Source organism: Akebia trifoliata, chromosome 6 (assembly GCF_017979445.1).
Source record: "Akebia trifoliata isolate Shusen 1 chromosome 6, ASM1797944v1, whole genome shotgun sequence".
Lineage (NCBI taxonomy): Eukaryota > Viridiplantae > Streptophyta > Magnoliopsida > Ranunculales > Lardizabalaceae > Akebia > Akebia trifoliata.
The window spans coordinates 24,531,126-24,556,167 of NC_141380.1; the positions used below are offsets into that span (position 1 = coordinate 24,531,126).

A 25,042-nucleotide genomic window follows, 5' to 3' on the forward strand; every position below is an offset into this window, starting at 1 on the left:
TTTCCAACATCTTTTCCAACGAGTTCGTCACTGTTATAATCAACGATCTCGTTGATAAATTACCAACGATCTCACTGGTAAAAATATCAAGGGAATTTAACTTTAACATTACCTGTGATCTTACTGATAAAATATCAACAAGATGCCTAGATCATTGATTATAAAAGTCACTTCGAAAGTACCTGTGATCTTGTTAGTAATTTATCAGCAAGGTCGTTGAGTATAAAGTGACGATCTCCCAGGAAAACATGTTTGAGGAATTAAAATGATTAGTGTATAGGTATCGGAATTTTGCCATAAGTTGTGCATGTTTATGGAAATATATTATTATTATTTTTAATTTTAATTGAGATGTAATGAGTAAAAATTGGGGTGCCAATAGCAACTCTCTTATTTAAATGTAAATATATATTTTTAGAGAGTTAGTTTTGCCACACAAACTGTGTGCTGGTGATTTATATATGAATTGACGTGGCATTAGTAAAAGTTGGTGTGACACTAACAGCTTTCTATTTTTATTGAGTGATGCTAAATGCACGTTGTTTTTCCCTTTCTTTCTTTTGTCCATAGTAAAAAAAAGTAAATTTTCTGATTTGATCACCTAGTGACATTCAAAAATATAATCTAATGCAATGGAGTTGTAGGGGAAAAAATTATATGAACTTTAAAGAAATAATAGTTATTTTTCGTTGTTGATTATTTTTTTAAATTTGATGTTTGATGGCTGTTTATTTTTAACACCTGAGATCAAGTTCGAAAAATAATATTTTTTTTTAATATAAATATTTTCATAAAATTTAAAAGATTATGTTGTTGGATTGTAAACGTGATAATCAATGAGGGCTTAAGGAACTTTTTTAAGAATTGAAATCTAAAAAACATAAAAACGTGGGCAGTTGGTAAAAGAGAAAAGATCTCTCTCTCTCTCTCTCTCTCTCTGATGTCATTGCGTCCATTTATCATTTCTCATTTTTATTAGTTTAGGAATTTATACCGATATAACTTGTCCGAGACGAGATGACTTGAACAGTCAACTCGGTATCACGTAAGCGAGACGAGAAGGGATAGTGTGAACCGTTTCTTCTTATTCTATCAAAATTCAAAACCCATCACCAAGTATCGCGCGTACGAGCAGCTCGAGTGGACTCACGCAACAACCTTTAAAACAGCAAGGTATTCTTCTTCTTCATCTTCATTGATTGTTGGAGTGTATGAATTGGTTTGTTTTGATCATTGTTCTAGCTAACTCACGCGTATTAATTTACTGTAAATGTGGGAGTTTCTGCATCTTAACAAGGTGTTTGATGAAATGACGCAAAGAGGTTTATTAGTTTTACAATAAAAAAGAAAGAAAAAAAAAATATAATTAGACGTGTTTTTGAACGGATGAGTTGTAAAAATTCTTTGGGTTCTGCATAAATTCTTATTCTATTTGGTGGAATGCAGTTGGGAGATGGATTGAACCCAAGAAAGTCTCTCTTTTTAAGCATTCCCCCTGCTTGTAATTCTAGCTCTCTCACTGTTTTTTTTTTTTTTTTTTGATAAGTATAAAATCTTATAAATGAAGAAAAGATGAGAGGGAGGCTGAGATAGCCCCCAAACAGTACAACAAGCGAACCATAAAAAGAAAAAAAAAAAAAAAACTACACGGCTGGAAGCTAATCACAAATGGATTCCCAATTAAATAAGAAATCTTGGAAGCGCACTTCCTCAAAAGCTTTGTTCATCTTGGACCACAGAAACAGAAGTCCGGTTATCTCTAAAATCACTATGTGGGATGAGCTCTCCTTGCTATGAAATACCTTATTGTTGCACTCTCTCCAAAGACCCAAGCAATGGCCGAAGGAAGGATATCTCAAAGATGTCTCTTTCTAGAAAAGAAAATATTGAAACTCCACGTCTCTAAAACATCAAAAAAAGATAAAGGGAGAACCCAATCCACCTGGAAACAGGATAAAAAGAACATCCAAATAACACGAGAGAAAGAACAATGTATAAGAATATGATTAACAGACTCCCCATCCCTCGAACAAAGTAAACAAAAATTTAGAGTGACCCACCCCCGTCTGATCAAGTTATCCAAAGTGAGGATTCTACCCAAAGAGGCAAGCCATACAAAGAAAGACACCTTAGAAGGAATAAAAGCGGACCAAAGCTCTCTCATTGGTTTAATGGAGGAGAATCAAGTCATGGATTTTTGCAATTAGAAAGGAATTCAACCATTAAATTCCTTTTGTTAATAATCCACTAATTGGAATTTAGTCCAGTGTGGGAGCTCGAAATATTGAGTGATTTTGATAATGGTCCGCATAGACACAATTTGTAGGAGCTCTTGTTGTTAGAACTTAGAAGTGTTACTATTCAATAAATATAATTAAAACAATAGATAATTTTAATGGAGAAATTCAGAAAAAAGAAAATAAAAGTTGGAAAAAATTCTAGTTATTACAATAGCAACCCCCCCCCCCCCCCCCCCAAAAAAAAAAAAAAAAAAAAAAAAAAAAAAAGAAAAAAAAACTTTTTTGGATGATTTAGACAACTTCCAAGTTTTAGTGATTATTTAAGATACCTTTGCGTTTTTAAACTGATAGTGGGCCCAACAACCTGGAATTGCACCTTTGAATAGCAATCTAGTCCCGGGGGGGGGGGGGTGGTTCAGTGGGGGTTTTTCAAATCTTTTTTGCAATAGGGGTTAATCCTAAATCCTAGGTAAGGCTATGTGAATGTGCTACCTCCTACATCTCCTAAACCAATTTCAACACATGGTCTCTTTAATTAAGAAAGCTAATTAATAGGTAGATCAAATTAAGTGAAGAAGCACATTAACATATATAGCAAATTCAACTAAATCAAGCAAGCTTAAATGGGAATTTAATCAATACTTCAAGCACGCAAGATTTATAGTGGTTTGGCTAAAAGCCTAGACAAGGCTAACCAAGAACCCAAACTAGGGAGATGTTCCCTAAACTCCTAAGTTTTTACCAAGGAAAACCTAGTAAATCCACCTCACACTCTTGATTGGTTCTCTACCAATTAAGAACTTGGGTTTTACAAGAGGCCAACCAAGAAACCCAAAAAATAGTGAGAAAGAAAGTGGCCAAGTTTGAGGAACTCTGCCTTAAGAGGAGGATTTACTAATGTAGTTCACTATGGTTTGAGTCTTCAAAGCTTCTATGTAGCTCCAACTCTAAGCAGCTCCATCTAGCACTCCATGAGATGTTCCAACTTTCAAGAAGAATATGAAGGTTGTGCCAAGGATGAAGGTGAATAAGGGTGAACCTAATGGTCTAGGCTTAGAATTTGGTTGGTTTTCCTAAGAAAACTAGGGTTTCTAAGGTCTTAGGGTTGGAGAAGGTGAGTGTGGCTCATGTGTGCAAGTGTTGTGGGGGCTCAAAACTCTCCAATGGCTCAGGCAAAAACCCTAAATGGAACTAGGTTTTTATTTATAGATTTTTGAACCTAACGGATATCTTCGATTAACCAAGTGCTCCAACGACTAGTTTGAAAACTAGCTTCGATTAGCGAAGAAAGGGTCTTTCGGTTAGCCGAAGCTAACCAAAGCTCTAGAGACTAAAAAAAAATTGTTTCTGGAAATTAAACTGAGCTGCTCTTCAGTCAGCCAAAGCTAACCGAGAAATTTAGAGCGGTTAACCCTGTGTTTGAAAATCGAACTAAAGGCTCTTCGGTTAGCCAAAGCTAATCGAGAAGGTAACCAAAGGAACAAAACAAGTTTAAAAATAAAGGCCCCTTTCCTCAAATCTTTTCTAACATAAAGAGGGGTTCCTAGATCACCTAAATTGAGTCCAAGGAGGTCTTAGGGTAAGGTGGAAATGACACAACCTTAGATTTCCCTTTCAATCACATGATGATGGCTGCGAGAGGATTGATGTCAATGAAGGAGCATAGCTCTTAAAACTTTTGGTCAAGGAATTGACAACAAAAACTCCAGAGTAAATACAACCCACTCAAAAGTGGCTCTCAACAAGCCCAACTGATCACACCAAAATAGAAACTTAAAAGGTGAGGGGAAAAGCTCAAATTTCTCATATCTTGTGATCATTAATAATTGGCATTTATAGCTCATTAATCATTGAGGTCCTCCATTAGCTCAATTATGAGATAAGGCTCAAGATTATCAATCGATCAAGTATTCTTCTTTCCTTGTAAGGGAAGATTGGGGACACAACACCCACAATCCTTCAATTTCGGCTGTTTGCGGAAATCTGGCTGAACTTTAAAGTTTTGTAAATTTTTGGACTATAATGCCTTCATTTTTTTATTTAATCACACTCACAAAATGCTTCTAGAATTAAATTAACAATCCAAGAGATCAAAGTTTTTAAAATGCTTCTGAAATTAAATTTAACCACATCAGCTTTACCTATCCAAAAGGCATGAGATTTACGTCTTCTTATTAGAATCTAAGTCATCGATTAGAGCAGATGTGATTTATTTTTTTGGATAGGTAAAGCAGTTTTATTAAACCCAAAAAAAGAGAATGTCGAGGAGACCTCCAAGCTAGATACACACTACAAAGGCTATCTATGTGCCTTGATCAATCACTGTTTTGCTAACTATTAAGAGTGTTCAGTTTCATTCTGGTACATCACAATAATTAGTATTTCAGAAAACTTTGTTTAATTGTTTTTTATTCAGCAATTCTGCCAACATAATGGAAGATAAAAATGCAGTCTTAAAATTTGGTCTCTTTTTACTTTTTTTTTATATTATATTTTGTTTGTAGTCTTTGTGGACTTGGGCGCTCTATTTCACAATGGAGGATGGTGACGACGCAGTGAAGAAGGCACAAGTTGTGGAAGCTCGGGCTAGAAACATTAGTCACAATGTGCGTTGCACTGAGTGTGGGAGCCAGTCCATTGAGGATTCCCAAGCAGATGTTGCTATTCTCCTCAGAAAGGTACTTTGTTTGGTTCACTTTTTTTCCTTTCTTTTTCCCCTTTGACCTCTGAATCACTATAGTTAACATTGCTATCTTCCAATCATAGAGTGGGGACAATTTTCTAAATGATCGTCAAGACAATAAGTTCTATCGAATGATGAAATCAAATCTAACTAGTTGTTGATAGTAGCTGAACTTTTTGTTTTATGCGTTGCTAGGGATTGTTTCAAAGTTTTTTCATCAGCGTTACATTATAAACAAAGTTCTGTGATAGCTATCATACAATTAAAGTGTAATCATAGTAGGTGTCAACAGATTGAAAACTCAAATTTTAGGGTCGTCTCTTACGCTAATATGAGTTCAAGGAAACTTAAAATTGGACCTCCTAATCAAGTTTTTCTTGTGAGATAACTTGTGATGGTATGGGAAATTTCTCAACCGAAACATTCGACTTTTGATTTTAAGTTTTCTTGAGAAGAACTAGTAGACATGATTATCTGGTAATAACTTGTGAACATTATAAGGCCAGCTATTACCAAATGATATACAATCTTTAAACTAGTGCCTATTAACTCGATTTGGTAATTGGAAAAACCTTACTTGAGCTCTCTCTAATCTATGAGGACGTGATCGAACACTGTAGTTAAAGCTTCCTAAGTCATGATGGGTGTAGTGGGGACTCCTATTCCCTAATCAGGGACCCTGGGCAGCCACCAAATACAAAAAGACTAATGATAAACTGATGCTCTCAAACCTGATGTTTGTACACTCTCTGACACGGCAGTGCATAGAACCATAGATCTTTTCCTTGTGTATCTCGAAGAAAAAGATCTATGGTTCTCTGCACTGCTACGTCAGGGAGCATACAAAGAGTGTCAGACTTGAGAGCGTCAGTTTATCATGACTCATTCCAAAGTGGTCATTTCTAGGCCTAAGGCATATGTATTTGAGCAACCACCTCGGCTAGACAGAGAAAATAATAATTAGTATCTCTATTTGTACGATTATTGTAACCTATTGTTTGTAATGTCCATAGATATAGATCTTACAATTTGAGTTCCTTCTTAATTTCCTAATTTTTTATTAATTAGAAAGTAAATCAATTATAGTATTTTATTAAGTCTATTTTGATTTAGTCATTCAAATCTGTGTCTAGTATTAGTACCTTCCAAATTAGTCTATAAATCTTTTTCTATATCATTTCATTTTTGGTATCTAGTTTTATAGAACACTAGACGAGTGCCAACATTTTCAACATGGCTTAATTCCTCGACCGCAATCAACCTTTTTTTACTAAAGTGAAAATGTAAGGTTCACACACACACTCTCTCTCTCTCTCTCTCTCTCTCTCTCTCTCTCTCTCTCTCTCTCTCTCTCTCTCTCTCCATGTTGCACAATCACCTCCAGCCCCACCCCACCATTGTCATTTCTACTCTTTGAAATTTTAATAAAATTTGGGAATTTAACTTGCCAAAGTAAAGTTATTCCATCATGTCACAAGTTTTTTAAGATCTCACGTGTGGTAATTTGTTGATTCTGAGAATATTAGCATGGAAATGAAGAGCTAGGCATTCCAAATTTCCATTATTTTTTTAATTCAATAATGTTTCAACAGGTATTTTACTTTATTTTTGTAGAAAAAAGGGAGGATTTCAAGGAGAGATTCTTTTTAACGTTGTGAAACACACGACCAAGCGAACAACAAGGGCTTCATAGAAGAGATTTGTTTATGGGTTTTAACCATGTTGACTTCATGTTCATTCATAGTGATGATTATGCAATAATATAGCTGTAATTGCAGAGTAAGATTTAAATTTCTTCAATACCCATTTCAAATCTCCATCCTGTAGCAAGCCCATTTTAGGCAAAATCAAAGTAGATAAACAAAGAAAAACCTATTGTTTTACAGTTTCTAAGTATAAGTGATGCTAGCAGGTGACCTCGTCTTCCACCTAAACTAATGGCCTTTTGGTCCTTGTTGCATAGAGGAGAAGGAGAAAAGGTGAGGAGCATTTAGTGATCCCATATTTATATAATTGGGTGGAGTGTTTCGAATACTAGACTAATATCACTGTGCATCCCCATCAAACAACAGTAAGGGATGGCTCCAAGGAGGGTGCCACCTGATGGGGATCTTCTCATGGTCTCTATACCTAAGTCTCCTTTAATGACATTTGACAACATAATGAAATATGTCAGGGCACCTTGATGACAGATGATGCATTGGACGCTAGGGCAAGAGCCTATGAGTACAATGCTGCTTTTTCAGATGTGTAAGAGTTGCTAGAGAATTGCTCCATGGGGTTTGTCAAGGAAGCACAAAGGAAGGCGCAACCTTGCATGCCAGGGCCTGCAAAGAGGGGATCCACATGTGACGCCAGAGAGACGTGGTTTGCTTATTGGGGCTTGTATATGTCTTGTCCAGTCACACAAAAATGTCATGTCAGTGTCTGCTTCGTGGGGCCTTGAAGGTGCCAGCTTGCTAAGTTGGTTAAAGTCCGAGTGTTGATACCATGACCTATGTTCAAAACCCACCTTCACCTACTAATCACTAACCACTAATCTGCTTGCATATTAGGCGAAAAAAAGGAAGCAAATGTTACCAAAGTTTCACAAAACCTACCTCTAGTCCTATTTCTGATGCCAGGAAGAGTTTGGACAGAAGCCATGTCAATCTGTGGATGTTAATCTGTTACTAATCTTCTTTCTTAGCAGAAAAAAAGGAGCAAATGTTACTAAAGTTTTACATAGCCTACTTGGTCCTATTTCCGATGCTGGTATAGAAGCCATGCCAATCGATGGACATTAATTTGAAATATTCAGATGAGATTACTTTCAAATAAAAGACATCTCTGGAGGGTTTTTTCCACCTCATATTTTAGACTTCTTGGAATGGTCACGAAGGAATTAGAATAGCAAGAAGAGAATTCACCAAAACCAAACAAATGAACAAATAGGAAAATAGTCTTGGTTGTAGTTGAGATTAGAGAGTGAGCTTACATTGGCCAGACCCCATTGAGAGGGCAAAGTGCTTGTTCCTTGTAACCGATCATTCAACCTTTTCAGTGAGAGAAACCTAAAAAAGAACAGAAAAGGAGTACCATTTGTTCTTCAACATTTTCTTCTTTTTGGTTTGATTATGAGCTCTTCTGAGAAGTTGCTTTAAATGGTGGAAACTGAGACAGTTGAGAAACTGTTGGTGGCAACAGTGGGGTAGGCGGGGAGGTGGTCGTGTGCCTTGTTCACTATGCAACGAGTTAAAGAACTTTAAATCATGAGAAGCCGTCGAGACTCAAATCTACTCGACTGAATATATGGTCAAGTTCTTGTTAATTTTATCTATGTCCTCTTTCAGATTTGAGTCAATTTATCAATACATGAAATGGATTCGTTGGTTGTTTAAGTTATCTTTCAACCATATTTATCAAGAAATTTTGAAGTAATGAGAGATAGGTTACAAAACTTTGTTTGCTCCTCTGTTCATTAGTATTTTAATTGTCTATAAGAGAATAAACAGAAATATTTGATTATCCCAACTCAAAAATGAGTTATCCGATATCTGTTCTGATGTTGCTTGCACCATCATTGCAGTTGATTCGTGATGAAATTCGATCTGGGAAAAGCGACAAAGAGATCTTTAAAAAGCTTGAGGAGGATTTTGGGGAGACAGTACTCTATGCCCCACGATTTGATCTACAGACCGCTGCTCTTTGGCTATCACCGGTCAGTTTATGAGGATCGTAAATATTTTCTTAAATTAAGAAAGCTGCTATCGCCATACCAACTTTTACTTATTGCACACCAACCCATATGTAAACAACTGCTTAATTTCACAAGAATTGGTGTTTTGTAAGTAAAAAATTGGTGTGGCAATAGAATTTCTCTAAATTGAGGATATTTCTTTTTATTTTCTGCTAATATTGCATTATTGGGTTTGGAAATAGTTTCTAGTTGCAGGAGCAGCTGCAGGGATTTGGGCTTATCAGAAGCACAAACAGAAAACTAACGTACACATCATGGCATTGAACCTTGTGAGAGGCGTTCCGTTGACCCCAAAAGAGAAAGAAATAATGTTAGATATACTGACACCTCCTCCCCAAGGAGGGAAGAGTTGGTGGGATCGATGACACCCGACTCTCTTACGGTAGCCAGTACTAATGTCCCGTGATATTTTATATATGTTATGTTTGTCGTCTTTTAACTTATTATGCACTAATCTGCATTATTCTTGTAAGCTTTCTCCCTGACTCACAGCTTTGATTCAGCTATTCGAATTGCTGAATTGATTCATTTAGTATTAGATCAAATTCAGACTCATTGTTTTGAGGATTCTTTGCTGGATGATACTATGAAGCTTTGTGGTGTTGATGGGATATAGAGAAGATTGGATATTAGATTGATTCTCTTCATAAGATTACAAGAACCTAATAGGGTTCATGTAGAAATCATAAAGAATCCTAAATAGAATCAAAATTTAAGAAAATCTACTCTAAATATATCTATGTTAATCATAATCTAAATGAGATGATACGTAATGTGATGCACCTCATTACAATGTATCAAATCCTAATATTCTTTAACATTCTCCCTCAAAACTCATGGTGATTGGGGATCAACAATCAATGTGAGTTTGCTGAAATTGATGGTCTCATAAAATAAGTTGTCGAAGAAGAGTTGCCAATGCCAAATGCTCGTTGTTGAAGATGTACCAATGATCCCATAGCTTGAAACAAATCAAATCACCTCAAATATGAATGAACAACCCGGAAAATAAACATAATTTAATAGTCTCATTTGGTCATGGGCTCATCATTGGTCATTGCCTCTTTTGAGTCTTAAATGGTTTCAATGTGGCTCCATCACGGGTTCAATCATTGACCTTAATTTGAACTTTCATCAATCCATAGACATTTTTAAAAAGATTATGATGGGCTGAACCATACAAACGGGTAGTGATTTGATCTTGGGTGAGTTTATCAAGGGACTTAGAGATTAGAACTGAAAAGTTGGGCTTGGGCATGAAAATTGAAACAACTTGGACTGAGCACAGGTAATTGGGACAAAAATAGGGTTTAATATGTGGTTCAGACCAATAATGAGGCACATTTCATCTGTATGTAATAACATGGATGCACAATCAGTGATCTCTTTCATCTGTATGTAACTACATGGATGCACAATCAGTGATCTATTTCCTTCTTTACTTTGGAAAGTACGATATCCAAGTAAAGTGAACGATTACTCAAGGACCAAGGTCAAACCCTTCAAATTTGAAGACTTGGCTATTGACACCGACTCTCTCCAAAGGCTTTAATTTTGATTTTCTATCTTCGCCACAATATCGTCGTTGAAACAATCACGTGGTGACTGAGGAAAGTGATTGGAAAGAGCATTATTGATGGCATAGCTATCAATAGTAGATATTCATAAAAATGAAGAAAAACATGAACAAAGGAAGGAGGTCGTGATCTGATGATCTTCGGTAGTTTGGCAGCCAGAAGATGGTGTGAGTGGGACCTAAAACTTGATCAATAAATCAACGGTTCTGATACCATAAACAAGGTTGGATATTAAATTAATTCTTTTCATAAGATTATATAAACCCTAATAGGATTTATATAGAAATTATAAAGAATCCTAAATAGAATCAAAATCTAAGAAATCTAATCTAATCATATCTATCTAAATTATAATCTAAATGAGATGATATGGTGTATCACATTACACCTTATTACAATGTATCAAATCCTAACAATCATACATAGCACATGTCTCAAACTCATCATGCATACTCAAAGAAAACCCAAATTCCAAGAGTTTTCAAGTGCCCGAGGCCAGGTCCAGCCCTAACAAATGACTTACACGCCCGTATATCGTTAGATCTCAAGTCATGCCTCAATGGCAAGGAGATTCTCCAATATCATGCTAAGAGCCCGTTTGAGTTTGAGTTTGAGTAGGCTTAAAAGAATTAACTTTTTTTATTTTTGAAAGTTAAAATGTTAAAATATAAGTTTGGATTTATACTATTTAAAAGTTAACTTTTTTTTTTTTTTTGATAAACAGCATTGTATTCATGAATAAAAAACAAATCGGTCGAGATGACCAATCTGGGAGAACCTTACAAGACAAAATTACTCACGAACAGAACAACAAATCCCATCCCACCTAAACACAAAATCTTCAAAAAATAAACCCCTAAGCTCCTTAAAAACTTTGGACCAACAAAAGATAAGACCCAAGATAGACAAAATTGTTTGTGGACAATCTTTCTGCTTCCCCTCGAATATGCGCCTATTCCTTTCCATCCACACCCCCCAACAAATTGCGGAGGGCATAAGGTTCCACAATGTCCTCTTTGTACCATCAAACGCGTGTCCAATTGACGACCAACCTATGAAGATATCCTTAACTGATCTTGGTAAACATGTTGAAACCCCAAATAACTTAAAAAAATGAGTCCAAATATCATGTGAGAATTTGCAATGAATTAGAAGATGGTCCGATGATTCTCCATTTTCCATACATAACACACAGTAACTCGCCCCACACCAACCACGCCGCATCAACAAATCTGTCGTTTGAATCCTTCCTAGGGCCGCTGTCCACGTGAAGAAAGCAACTTTACTTGGCACTTTTGGGCCCCAAATTGAAGCATGGGGAAAGAATGGAACCTCATTGTTGCTCAATGATTGGTAAAATGAACGAACCGAAAATCTTCCATCTTTACTTGCCGTCCAAATCCTCTCATCTTCTCTTCCCGTACGTAACCCGATACTTGAAACGTCACCGATTAACCTACCAACTTCTTGAAGTTCCCATTCATTAACACCCTTTCGAAAACCAAGATCCCATGCCCAGTCTTCTCCCATAGCTGCACGGACGGATGTGATTGGTTGCCCTTTCTTCGAGGATATGGAGTACAACGTTGGAAATACCTCCATTAGAGGCTGATTACCACACCATGTGTCCTCCCAGAACCTTACTCGACTACCTTGGCCCACTTTGAACTTGATTCTCACTCTGAACAGGGGGATAATCTTCATGATGCCCTTCCACATCCCGCACCCATATGGTTGATTGGTTGGTCTGCTTTCCCACCCTGTCTTGCTCGACTTGTACTTGCTTTCTATAACTTGTCTCCATAAATTGTTCCCATCATTCCCAAACTTCCACAACCACTTCCCCCTTAAGGCTATGTTCATTTTCCCAAGTCTTCTAATGCCGAGGCCACCTTATTTCTTAGTTGAGCAAACTTGCTTCCAATTTATAAGATGGTGTTTTCTATTCCCATTTCTGTCATGCCATAAGAAGTTACGGAACAACTTGTCTAGTCTTAGTTCTACACTTCAAGGCATTGAGAGAAGAGAGAGAAAATATATTGGAATGCTAGAAAGAACACTTTTTATCAAAGTCAGCTTACCTTCCTTGGATAAATAATTGGCTTGCCACATTGCTAGTTTTCTTTCAATTCTTTCCACTATCGGGTCCCAGATCGCCACCCTCCTATAGGGGGCCCCCAGAGGCATTCCCAAGTAAGAAGAGGGAAAACTACCCACTTGCCAACCCAACGAAGCTGCCAGAAGAGTTGCACATCTAGCCAAACCGACTGGGAGAACCTTACTTTTCCTTGTGTTTACTGGGATACTTGACACCGCTTCGAAGCAACAAAGCAATCCGCCTAATCTCCTAGTCTGCTGGTCTATAGAATCATCCAGGAATACTAGAGTATCATCTGCGAATTGGAGATGCGAGATAGAAACAGTGCCTGTACCAACTGAAAACCCTGAGAAAGATCCATACTCTACCCCTCTTTCCATCATTTTCCCAAAAGCTTCTGCGACTATGATAAACAAGAAAGGAGATAGAGGGTCTCCTTGTCTGAGGCCTCTCGTACTCTTAAAGAATCCGTGGGGCGTTCCATTTACTAAGACCGAATAAGAAGGGGAAGTCACACATGAAACTTGCCATAACCCATTTGATCCACTTCCTGCCAAAGCCCATATTCCTCCAGCATATATTCCAAAAATTGCCAGTTGACCAGCATATATTCCAAAAATTGCCAGTTGACGTGGTCATAAGCCTTCGCAAAGTCCACCTTGCACACCACAGTCTAGAGTCAATGCACTCGTTTGCTATTAGAACCCCGTCCAGAATCTGTCTCCCTTTGACAAATGCACTCTGATTGCACCCTATTAGCCCTTGGATGACCCATTTCAATCTTTTAGCAAGGATGCTTTGTGATGACTTTGTAGCTAGTGTTCACCAAACTAATATGCCTCAGGTCCTTTATATCTTCAGTCCCCACCACCTTTGGAATTAGAGCAATGAAAGTACAATTGGAGTCACGATCCAGCACTCCCTCTCTGAAAAATTCATTGATTAGAGCAATAAAATCACTCTTGATGATTTCCCAACAAGCTTTGTAGAATTCCACAGGAAAACCATCTGGCCCCGACGCTTTATCGCTCTTCATGCTTGAGATAGCATCCCATATCTCATCTTCTTCAACGGGTCTTTCCAACCATTCGCTTTGTGCCTCATAGACTCTATCAAACTGAAGTAGATCGGGTTTCAGTCTGTTAGCAACCCCTTCAGTATATAACTCCGAGTAGAAATCTACGATCCCCTTGGCTACCGCCTCTTCACCTTCCACCCATTCCCCGTTCACAAACAACCTTGTGATGTGGTTACTCCTGTCTCGGGCATTGGCCATGCGGTGAAAAAATTTTGTGTTGCCGTCCCCTTCTTTAAGCCATCTAACTCTGGATTTTTGTTTCCAACTGATATCCTCCATAAGTGCTAGCCGCTGATATTTCTCACGAAGATTTGCTCTCGTTGACCTTTCGCTCATCGAAATCGGATTCAACTCTTCCCTACGATCCAAATCTTCAATTCTCAAAAGAATTTTCTTGCTCTGCGCATCCACCCTTCCGAAGGATTCTTTATTCCACTCTTTTAGAGTCATTTTTAGAAGGATTCTTTATTCCACTCTTTTAGAGTCATTTTTAGAGCCTTCAACTTCTTTCTGAATATCTCCCCTGTTGATCCTGCAAATGAAAAACTCCCCCACCATTCAGTTATCAACTCCTTGAAATTGTGATGTTTCAGCCACATCAACTCGAAATGGAACGGAATGGGACCCTTGTTGAGTGGCCCTGTTACCAACTGAATAGGACAATGATTAGATACTGGGTTTGGGATAGCTGTCTGAGAGAGCTGGCAAAATATCGAAATCTAATCATCTGAGACCAAAATCTGTCTAATCTGTTGAGGGTGGGTACATCATGTTGATTGGACCAAGTGAAGCTTCTACCCTGGAGTGGGATGTCCATTAAGTTTTTCCGATTCACGAATTCCCCAAATCTCCTCATCTTTGTTGTTATCCTCGATCCACCTTGTTTCTCACACGCGAATCTAATGACATTGAAATCACCTCCCAAACACCACGGACGGTTCCAGTAACTACCCACGTCATCCAACTCCTCCCAGAATTGCTTACGTTCCCATTCTCTAGTAGGCCCATATACTCCCGAAAACACCCAACTATCTTCCTTCCCTGTACACCGGCACAGTATAGAGACAGAAAAGGCTCCCACTAATGAATCATCCACCTCGATCACCCTTTTGTCCCATAGTACCCAAACACCCCCTGCTGTCCCATTTGCTGAAAGATACTTCCACCCCAAGTTCCGTCTACCCCAAATGTCATGTATCACCGCCTTATCCACTTGGTCCATTTTGGTTTCTTGAAGTGTTACAATGTGTGGTTTGTGAGCTTGAATTATTGCCTTAACCGAGGTCCTTTTGGATTTGTTGTTAAGTCCACGCACATTCCATGAGAAAAATCTAATCGACATTAACACCCTTGAGTTTTCTCCCAATTGTGAATAATCCAGTCAGCTTAGAACCTCCACTATCTGATTCTTTGATTTATTCCTTCCCCAGCTCCTCGAGTTCTCCTCTATATCTACCATGGCTAAGGGTATGGTGTCCAATTCAGATTCCATCTGTGACACATCTTCTGTGATAGTGCTAACAAGTCCTCCTCCAATTGTTACCTCCCCACTACCACATCCATCTCTCCGAGCGTTAGAGTCTTCAACAGACTGTAATAGCTGCAGAAAACTACCTTGTGCCAAAGCAGACCGTTCCCCCCACCTCCGACCATCTGCCAGTTCGTGTTGCAACTCCCAAAAACCTTCTAACTGAGTTCCAACTTTAGATATCCACTTACACACCGTTGGCTCCTCATGGATCAACGCCAAAGATCTCTCAATTATTGGAAAAGCCTTTGAGTTAACTTCTTGACGAACGACCTTACCCAGACCACCCGCCCCAACGATCTCCGATTTCATCATGTCCTGAATGAGGTCGCCTTCTAAAAATAAAAGGTCCACGGATTTCCTTCCTACCAACTCATCCATGTTACCGTTTGCTAGCAATCTGACTGTTGGCTCTATGTATCTACCTTCTATGTTCATATTTCCAAATGGGCCATCAACTTGGCCTAAATCAAAAGTGGGTTGGGGACATACCTTAGAATGGATTGATTCATCCAAGATGGATAAATGGTCCGTTGCACCTATGGGCTGAGGCTTAGATAACACATTTGCTGGGCCTGCTTGGATGGACAGTATGTCTATCTCACTAACGGGCTGCCAATTGTCATTTGAATGTGCTGGGCCGCCTGATCTAGAGGTCTGGCCCACCTCCCATACGGGCTGTCCAATTAAAAAGGAATATCGAAAATTTGAGTGACTGAAGTTGAAGAAGCTAATTTCAAAGTAATTGAAGGAAAAACTATGATTGGAGTGGGAGAGTCAGATTAAAAAACATGGATTCCTAATTTCTTTCTCTTATTCGAAGCAGTGGCACAGCTCTAACGTGATCAAAGAATGAAATCATATTCTTTCTTTTTAATTACCTTCTTCTATAAGACAATCCATGAGATCAAGATTCATCCTACTACCATACTCAATGAGATACTCAAATTCCCCCCTGAAGAAACTTGCACGATTTGAAATGCCTATAAGGGGAAGTTCATGATCATTCACATCCATTAGCCTATGCACTTATGAAGTATATCATCATCATCATTATTATTTATAACCCAAAGATGATATGTTAAAATAATATTTCAAAAAATATATTTGCAGATCATGGTTTTAAAACTCGTTTTGACGTCTCGTCTCATCTCATCCATGAACAAGACCAAGTTGTCTCGGATGAGATACCCAATTTATTTGAGTCTTCTCAGACAAGATTTAAAAAAAAAAAAAAAAAAAAAAGCCTTAGACTTAGAATGAACCATGTCGTTGAGATGACTTGTCAACTAATCTTGCTGGTGAACGATACCAAAACAACTCGGACAAGTCGTCTCGGTCTCAAACGAGATTTAAAACCATTTACTATATTAGAATAACAGCCCTTCGCATGCATTGTATCTTTACACTAAAGTGCCTGTTGCAAAATCCCACATAAAAGAGGGCTATGTGAGGTTGATTGATGGTATAAACAATTTGCCACCTGAAACATTAAAAGCAAAGCTATGCATTTGGTGTGCAGTGGTGTCTTGCATTGGAGATCCAGTACACGGATTTTATTTGTGTTTCTAAGGGTATTTATGCTATCAGGTCAGAGTATATATATAAAATAGAGTCGCGTTCGGGGGAACATCTATAAGTGACAACTATTTTTACATCTCCCAGATGCCATCCATTATATGGCAGTATTGTAGAAAACATTGAAAAAATGGGCAGCATCCAGGTGATTGTGTAAAAATAGTTATTGTATCTTTACACTAAAGTGCCTGTTGCAAAAATCCCACATAAAAGAGGGCTATGTGAGGTTGATTGATGGTATAACAATTTGCCACCTGAAACATTAAAAGCAAAGCTATGCATTTGGTGTGCAGTGGTATCTTGCATTGGAGATCCAGTACACGGATTTTATTTGTGTTTCTAAGGGTATTTATGCTATCAGGTCAGAGTATATATATAAAATAGAGTCGCGTTCAAGGGAACATCTATAAGTGACAACTATTTTTACATCTCCCAGATGCCATCCATTATATGGCAGTATTGTAGAAAACATTGAAAAAATGGGCAGCATCCAGGTGATTGTGTAAAAATAGTTATCCGTTGATTCAAGAAATAACACGTGATCATGACCATGTAAGCACAAAATCCAACAGTTAGGAATTTCCTTTTAGATAAGTATCACCAGGATATGTATTATTAAAATATGCATAAAATCTCGACCATTAGCTGTTGTGTTTGTTATTTCTTGAATCAACGGAACCCAATGCACAAATATATAACTTTGGCCTAGTATTTTTGTGCTGAGAGCATGGTTTTTAAACTCAGTATCTCATCTCATCTCGTTCAGCTCCAATACCGAATTGTCTCGAGCAAGTTTTCCGATACATTTGAGACGTCTCGTGAGATAAATTAAAAAATTGAATGTGACTCGTAAATCTCGATCAGAAAATGACTTTGTGAGTTGGTCTCGTTCAGCTCTGATACCGAGTTAACTCGGGCGATACGTCTCGGTCTCGGACGAGTTTAAAAACCTTGGCTGAGAGTGAACCATGTACATCTTTGTATTTGTGTTTTCTTCTTTATTTTGCTTTGTGTGCTTAGTAAATTTATCCATTTTTTTTTCTACAAAATGGAATTTATATTATGGTTTGTTTTGCATAATTAATAAGATAATAAGAGTTTCGTGGACATCAAAATTACATAATGATCCCTTTGTCCCTCATAAATTGCATAATGGTCCCTTCATGCCACATAAATCACAAGAAAGGTCACTAAAAGCTTCTTGTACCAAAATGGGTCCGCTAATAGGGAATGACCTCCTCGACATGGGTGAAGTTTTTCGTAAATAAAGTCCATGGTCTGAATATGTCCAAGAGATCCATATTATCAAGCCTACACATCAAATAAAATGGTTTGCTTGATTGAGGAAACGCATCCACCAAAATGAGTTAATCCAAGAATCAAATAACCCGGTCGTGTGTCTTACACCTTAAAGGATGCGTGGGACCCACCAAAAATCCTAAGAGCATCAAAATTGAAATTAGGCTAAATTTGACCTTTAGACTAATTAACTGAAGTCAATAAATTTAAAAATATTATTGAAAAGTCACTTTCAACTTAGATCTATAAATATTAAAGTTTGGGTCCATTTAGGTGAATCCAAAATCATTTTCTCTTAGAAGACCCGAGTTTCAAAGACAACACTTAGATTCTAACCTCTAGCGAAAATCTAGTTTGAAACCTTGTTTTAAACATAAAACACATCTTCTCGGTTAAGTATGTGCAAATCCCAAAGAGATGAAAATCTACATAATGCTTGCATTGTAAGTCCTCTAGAGTAAGAAAACCCTCATTTTCCATTGATAAAGTGCAAACTCCGAATAGAAGAAAAGTTAAGAAAAATCTTCAAAAAAATCAAGCATTGCAAACCATTTTCTAGAAGACAGTAAGTCTTTTTTTCAGTTAATCAATCTTAAATTTGAAGAGAAGAAAATCATACATTATCACGAATTTTGACCGTTAATTAGAGTATAAGAAAGGTGTAGATTATCTTATTTTACGACTTTTGACTGTTAATCTAAGTAGAAGACAATAAGATCATGCAACTAAGATATTGAATTACCATTATTATTCAAAATCAATCAAATCATTTTTTTTTTCTTTTGCATCTCGAGGGAAGGTCGTGAATTTCCAATTGATATCATTAAAACCACATTTTTAAAAGTTGTTTAGTGTTTATGTTTTCATATTTACAACATTATAATATGCTTAAAATTGTTAAAAGTGATCCCTAAACGGATGGATGACAAAATTACGCCTTTTCAAACTTCAAAAGCCAGAATCCATGTGATGTGAGTTAGTGAAATGTTGAACCACTAACAAGATTATTATTATTTTTAAACAAAACCTAAACAAGACCTAAAAAGGAGGAATTGTGGTTCATCCAACATCATAGTACATTTCACTTTACCAAAAGAAACTGAAAGTTCTGAAAAGTTAGAAAAAGAGCTTTAAGAGGGAACAAGTGACTAACTGGCACATGTGATGCACATAAGCTTGAACACCAGTTAAAGGGCATAGTTTCATCATTTCAATCACAAAATCTATGAAGCTTATATGCTTTATCAGATTTTAAATAAATTTATTCTAATCAATCAGTTAATGGGCCAAGAAATTAAGAAGAAGTTAGAACCACTTCAAGTTTTGTTTTTCTCTTTTTTTGTTTGATAATCCCACTTGAAATTGTTTAAGACACTAAATAATTAGGTTTTGGAAAATATAAAGTCTACTTTAGGCCCAAATGAGGTGAACTTGTATTTTATGGGGACCGACCAATATTAATAATTCTTTTTATTTGTTGGAATCTATTGAAAAATGTGAATGTCCACTTGATTGAGTGAGCATAGATGACATTTTTGTAGATAACTCATGGGATTACAATCGTAACAGCACTAATGCATTAGAACTCATAATTCAGTGAGCTTAGACCCATAGCTCAATTAGTTAATGTAGATGTTAAAATATGCAATTAATCCCGACTCGTTATGTGTCTTCTTGAGATTCATGTTTAAGTATGATATGAGCACAATCTGTGCAACATTTTATGGATTTAGGAAGAATAAAAATGGTACCTCAAAACATGAAGTAGTCCTCTAAGGGACATTTATAGGAGATTAACACACACACCCAAACCTATCAATGAACATATTTGAATAATGTTGAAGATTCAAGTGAAAAAGTATATATAATCCTTCGTAATATAGTTTTTAATTGAAAAATTAATCATTTTTAAGATATAAATCAGTTTCTTTCAAATACATAAAAAAAAAAAAAAAAAATCAGTTGGTAAGGCCACATGGCCTGCATGCACAGGTTCTAGATCATCACCCACAACCCATTTACACTGGCTTTGATCAAGCTTCAGTTTGTTTGGTCAATTTCTTTAATTATTTGGTACCCAAAATGGCCCCTGATACCCAGAGAGAATCATTAATTAGTGGCTGGTTGATACGGCTTTTAAACACGGATTTTAGTGCGTTTGTGCTGAAAAAAAAAAATGTACACACCTCAAGTCTATGTCAACAAACAACCTTCACTTCACTTCACACACACACACACACACAGATCAGATTCAAAAATCAAAACAAACCCTTTTTCTTTTTTCCTCTCCTACAAATCAAAAAGACAGTTAAGTGAGTCTGTTAAGTTACTTGTGAAAATCTCATCTGTCTGGCTAATAAGTTAGAGAAGCCAAAAAACCCTACTAGAGGGTAAAATTTACATTAAATCAAATTTTCAATGCTTCAGCTTCAAAGCCCAAGTAAGATGTAGTAAACTAGCGTGATGGGTAGAGCTATCAACATCCCAAAGATGACCCTGCAAATCAAAATCATTCAAACCAAATTTGTAAGGACAGAAATATAATTACACAACTCAAAACTCTTAATATGGCTCTAATCCATCCATCCATGCATGCATTCATACAAATGTAAGTCATCCCAATGCATAGCCTGCCATCCTGACAGTCCTTGTCCATATGCAGACTTGGGACCAACAATGCAGTTTGAAAGAAGGAAAATGCTATCCTCACCACCGGGTTGAGGCTCTCCATAAACATGACGGGTGTTGTGTATTTCTTGTATTTTGTTGGCGGTAGGCAAAGTTGTTGAGGTGAAGAGGTAGTGCCACTAGGCCAAACTTTTTAAGAGTTACGAAAAGGGCAGTTGTGTAATATTTTCTCAAGGGTTTTCTATTTTTGAAACGTCTTTTAACAACTTCCAATTTCTTGAAATAGAGATCTCTAGGACTATAAAACTTAAGAAAAAATAGTGATAGTTCTTGATCTGATCCGCGGATGCAGAGACACCCCCGACCCACATTGCATAAAATATTCACGTGGTACCCAACATGAATGCACATAGCATCTTATGCGAGATTTCACATAGACAAGCCTAAACTTGCACATGCTTGATAGCTATGTAGGAGTATAATACCTAATTTTTGAATGAATATATGTAGTATGGTAGGAAGTAATTTGAAATTAAAAACACAAGATGTGGAACACAAACCCAGTGCTCAGTATATCAGGATGAACATTATATTCTTTGGCGAAGACAAAGGGGACTATGCCTTGGGGAAGAGCTGCCTGTAAATTTAAAGACAAAATCATCTCACATACAAGAAAATAGATGATAAGGAGAAAAGGCCCAACAAAAGAGAGATTAAATTAAAATAAATTACTTTCACAATGTTTACCTGTACGATTGCAATGTGTAAGAGTACACCTCGCAATCCAACTGCGATCGAGGCTGCCGCCATGACAGCAGGACCTGCTAGGAATCTTACAGCCATGGAAAAGGCAGCAATTGAGTTTCCACAGGCAATAATCCGGGGCTGCAGAGCCATAAACAAACCTGCAATACCGTAACGCGCTTGTTAGCACAGCTTTTTTTTTTTGGGTAAGCTGGACTTGACTTCAAAGTTGCTTTGCAATGTGTCAAACCAACCAACTATGGAACCCGAAATTCTCAAGTTTTTAACCTAACAACCATACCAAGACTGAACATGGCCATTCCAAGACCTGCATTAGATAGAATTGAGATCGAACTTTTTACGATGATAGGCATCTCAATCTCCCACCTAAAAAAACAGAAAAAATCAACCAACAATACATGAGGATAAATGTGAGAATGAAATTGGATGAGAAAGTATCGATGAGTGAGTAATTTTATATATAGACCTGTAAGATATCAATGACCAGGTAAGACCAATGAGACTCGAGTAAGTGTTGGGATTCCTTATGAGCTTTCTCCAAACCATGATCAGAATAAGTCTAGTCATCACGCTGGCTGGAGGCATTGAAGTAGGCTTTGAGCCATCATGGACACCTGTCTTTGGGTGAAGCTCGGTCGTAGAGCTTGAACCTAACTTTGACAGGTTCGGCCCATCTCGTTCTGTCCCATTTGCAACCATCCTGTTTCCGAAGCTGAACTCATCTCGACAGTAGTCGTCGTATTCTAAAGATTATAGAGATTTACAACATACAACATGGGAAAAAAAACAAGTGAATTGAATTGCCATAAAAAACTAAAATAACAAACCCATATCATAAACAAACAAATCAAGACACAACAAATACATATAAAACAAATCAGGGGTTAAAGAAAAAAAATAGATTGGCTTCCTTCCAAAAACCAAACACAAACAAACATATTCACAGTAAGAAAATGTACCACAATAATTGATTAGCCTCCTTCCCTAAAACCAAAAAGTAGAGAGAAATCTGTCGAGAAAAACTAAAATGAAAAACAGAAACAAATCAAGACCCAACAAAATACATATAAAACAAGCCAACAAAACACCTTGGCAGTAAGAAAAAATCCTACAATAATTGAAATATAGGAAACATATAACAAATCCAAATTAAAATCGGATTCAAATGTGCTAACCTTTTGTGTTAGTGTCAGTTGGATGAGGTCCTACTACACCACCACCATGTTCATTGCCAAACTCTCCTCTATAAACATGAATTCCACCTTGAGAGACTGGAGAGGCACTAGAGCTCCAAACAAACATGTGGAGATCCTTACCCCCATCAGTTCCATTAGTCGATTTCTTCACTCCATGAGTATAAGCCTTGCCAATTCCACTTTCCTCATCGAAACCCCCCAAGTTTCCAAAATTTGATTGCCTCGGACTCACATTACTTGTATTTCTCCCATTCACCATTGAATAGAAATCAGTATGATTGAAACTAGACCCTCTAGGAGTCGGATTTCTTGAAGATTGTAGGGAATAAATCTCGGCATTTGTTAGATTAGAAGGTCGAGGAGTCAATGAAACCGTTGAATGTGGACCACAATGGGATTGTCGAGAGAAGATTTCTGATCTAGAACTAGTTGATTTCCGCACAATTACATGAAGCTTACCATCTTCACCGACCTCAGCTTCGGTTTGAAGAGTCTCTTTACCATCTAAAGAGGTTATATCAGAATCAACTCTAAAGGAAATAATAGAACCAGCCGTGTTGGGGAACTGTTCAACAATGAGAAGCTTTGCTCCTCTATACTCAAACAAGAAAAGCATCAAAGTATACCAAATTATACATTGAAGAACAACAATTTGAACCATTAAACTTCCTGAAGAGTCTCCATACATTCCTTTTAAAAGAGGGATTCCCATAACAAGAGTATTGGGAAGAGAAGAGAGAGAGAAGAGAGTTATGGACCATTCAAGAGAACCTCTTGAACTTGTTCTAGACCAAATTGAGAGAACAAATAAGACTATAATTTTTTGGAGAGAATCTGCAGCAATAAATCTTAAGTTCATAGTGTATGGGTTATTAGTGGATATGAAATGGAAAGAAAGTAAAGGAACAGCAAAGAGGGCGACGAATCGATTGATGCCCGAACATTGATCAGGACTAAAAATCTTCCACCATTTTACAGAACCATAAGCAAGGATCATGGCAACATAGAGAGGGACAACAGCTGTGAGAACATGGTAGAGGTCAGAACCAGATATCATTTTTTTATTTTCTTTTTTTGTTGTTTCTAGTTGGATTGGAGATTTAGCAGGAAATCTATGTTTAGGAGCAAAACCAGAGATAACCCAAGAACACGGATTGTGTTTACTTCACAAATGATGAAAATACAGAGAGAAGAAAACTCTCTTCTTCCAGGACAACTGACATTCAGCTGGACTTGAAAGAGATAGGTGACTGGTGAGATATGGGTTTTAATGGCAGACAAGAAATAAAAGCAGAGATCTTTTGAGAAGCTTTAAAGAGTGTAGAAAAGGAGAGAGAGAGAACCCACCAATGAAGATGGTTGGTTCTTCTTCTAGTCTTTTAGAAAAAGGTTTTGCAGTCCTACATTCTGCACTCTTGTCTCTTGATGTGCCAAAGAAACAGAGGGTGCAATGCAAGATTCTCAGCTCAGTTGCTCTTATAAAAATATAAAATTTTTCAAAAACGAGTATATATTTTTAAAAAAAAAAAATTTATTTTTAGAGAAAATTCTCAAACTTTTGTTAAAATTCCTATTTCAATACATGCTTCATTTTAATTACTAAAACATGAATAAGAGATTGCAGGTATTTATTTTAATTTTAAAATGACTATTTTACTGATAAAGATTAAAACATGAGGTAGCGAGATCGCATATATTTATTCTAAAGTGATAATCTTGTTGATTATAGAAATAACGATCTTACTAATATTTATATCACAAATTTCAAAAATGACGATCTTATTAAAAAATAATTTACAAAACATGTAGAGTATGATTTTATAATTAAACTGAATGATGTAACGGAATAGGAATTTCTCTATATTCAACACACGAAATGATAATTTATCCTTATTTGTTAATTTGAATTTTGAGCTAATAGACGCTACAAGCATAAAATCTCATTTTATAGTATTCATTAATATTTAAAATCTTAAAAATGATTTACATAAAAAGAAAAAAAAAGTCATTCAAAATCGTCGACTAACTTTACTATTCGAAAATGACTAGGTTTGTGGAAGATTTTGAGGAATTGACCCGATATTTACACAAGTCCTTAAGTTTGACCATTTCTCCGTGCAAGAATGGCACAATGACCGGAGTCATCATACAAGTCAATTTAGAGTAGTCTAAATTTTTCTATTTTTAAATGATGATTGAACAATCAAAAACTTATTTCCAAATTATTTTTGTCTAAACTACTAATTTAAGAATTTGAATATATGATCAAACCCAAATTAATTGTCGGAAATGCATTTGATAGGATCGTAATGATCTTATGTGGATAATTTGTTGATTAAATAGTAAAAAAAAATTATCATATTTTATTTGTTTCCTACTATACTTTTAAATATTTTATAATAAATTACAATAAATGTTTATGATTAGCATTAGATTATTAAAAAGGGAAGCGCTCAGAGGCCTAAAGAGAGTCAAATATTTTTCAAAAATAGGGGTTAGAAGTTTTGGAATGAGCTGATTTTTTGTGAGGATGATCTCTATGGTGAAGAGATCGTTCTCACAAAAAATCAGCTCATTTTCAAAATTTCTAATTCTAGTTTACAAGTTGAAAAACCGTGGATCGTCCAATTTTT

At 36.7% G+C, this 25,042-nt stretch overlaps 2 protein-coding genes across 3 annotated transcripts; one reads left to right on the forward strand and one right to left on the reverse strand.

Annotated features, from left to right (window-relative positions):
* Nucleotides 1–896: 896 nt before the first annotated feature.
* CCMH (cytochrome c biogenesis protein family) lies at nucleotides 897–9,226 on the forward strand. 2 transcript variants are annotated; one of them, XM_086446161.1, is made up of 4 exons: nucleotides 897–1,173; nucleotides 4,745–4,918; nucleotides 8,492–8,623; nucleotides 8,845–9,226. In XM_086446161.1, the coding sequence occupies exons 2-4, from the start codon at nucleotides 4,775–4,777 to the stop codon at nucleotides 9,025–9,027; spliced, it is 459 nt and encodes a 152-aa protein (XP_086302287.1). In that variant the 5' UTR covers nucleotides 897–1,173; nucleotides 4,745–4,774; the 3' UTR covers nucleotides 9,028–9,226. The 2 variants fall into 2 exon arrangements, with proteins under 2 accessions (XP_086302287.1, XP_086302288.1); XM_086446162.1 differs by lacking the exon at nucleotides 897–1,173 and adding an exon at nucleotides 4,467–4,601.
* Nucleotides 9,227–20,036: 10,810 nt separating this feature from the next.
* Nucleotides 20,037–23,847, reverse strand: LOC147400470 (putative auxin efflux carrier component 1b). Its single transcript, XM_086446163.1, has 6 exons — nucleotides 22,389–23,847; nucleotides 21,680–21,956; nucleotides 21,494–21,579; nucleotides 21,196–21,353; nucleotides 21,009–21,085; nucleotides 20,037–20,316 (listed from the first exon to the last, which is right to left on the reverse strand). The coding sequence occupies exons 1-6, from the start codon at nucleotides 23,464–23,466 to the stop codon at nucleotides 20,250–20,252; spliced, it is 1,743 nt and encodes a 580-aa protein (XP_086302289.1). The 5' UTR covers nucleotides 23,467–23,847; the 3' UTR covers nucleotides 20,037–20,249.
* Nucleotides 23,848–25,042: the final 1,195 nt, after the last annotated feature.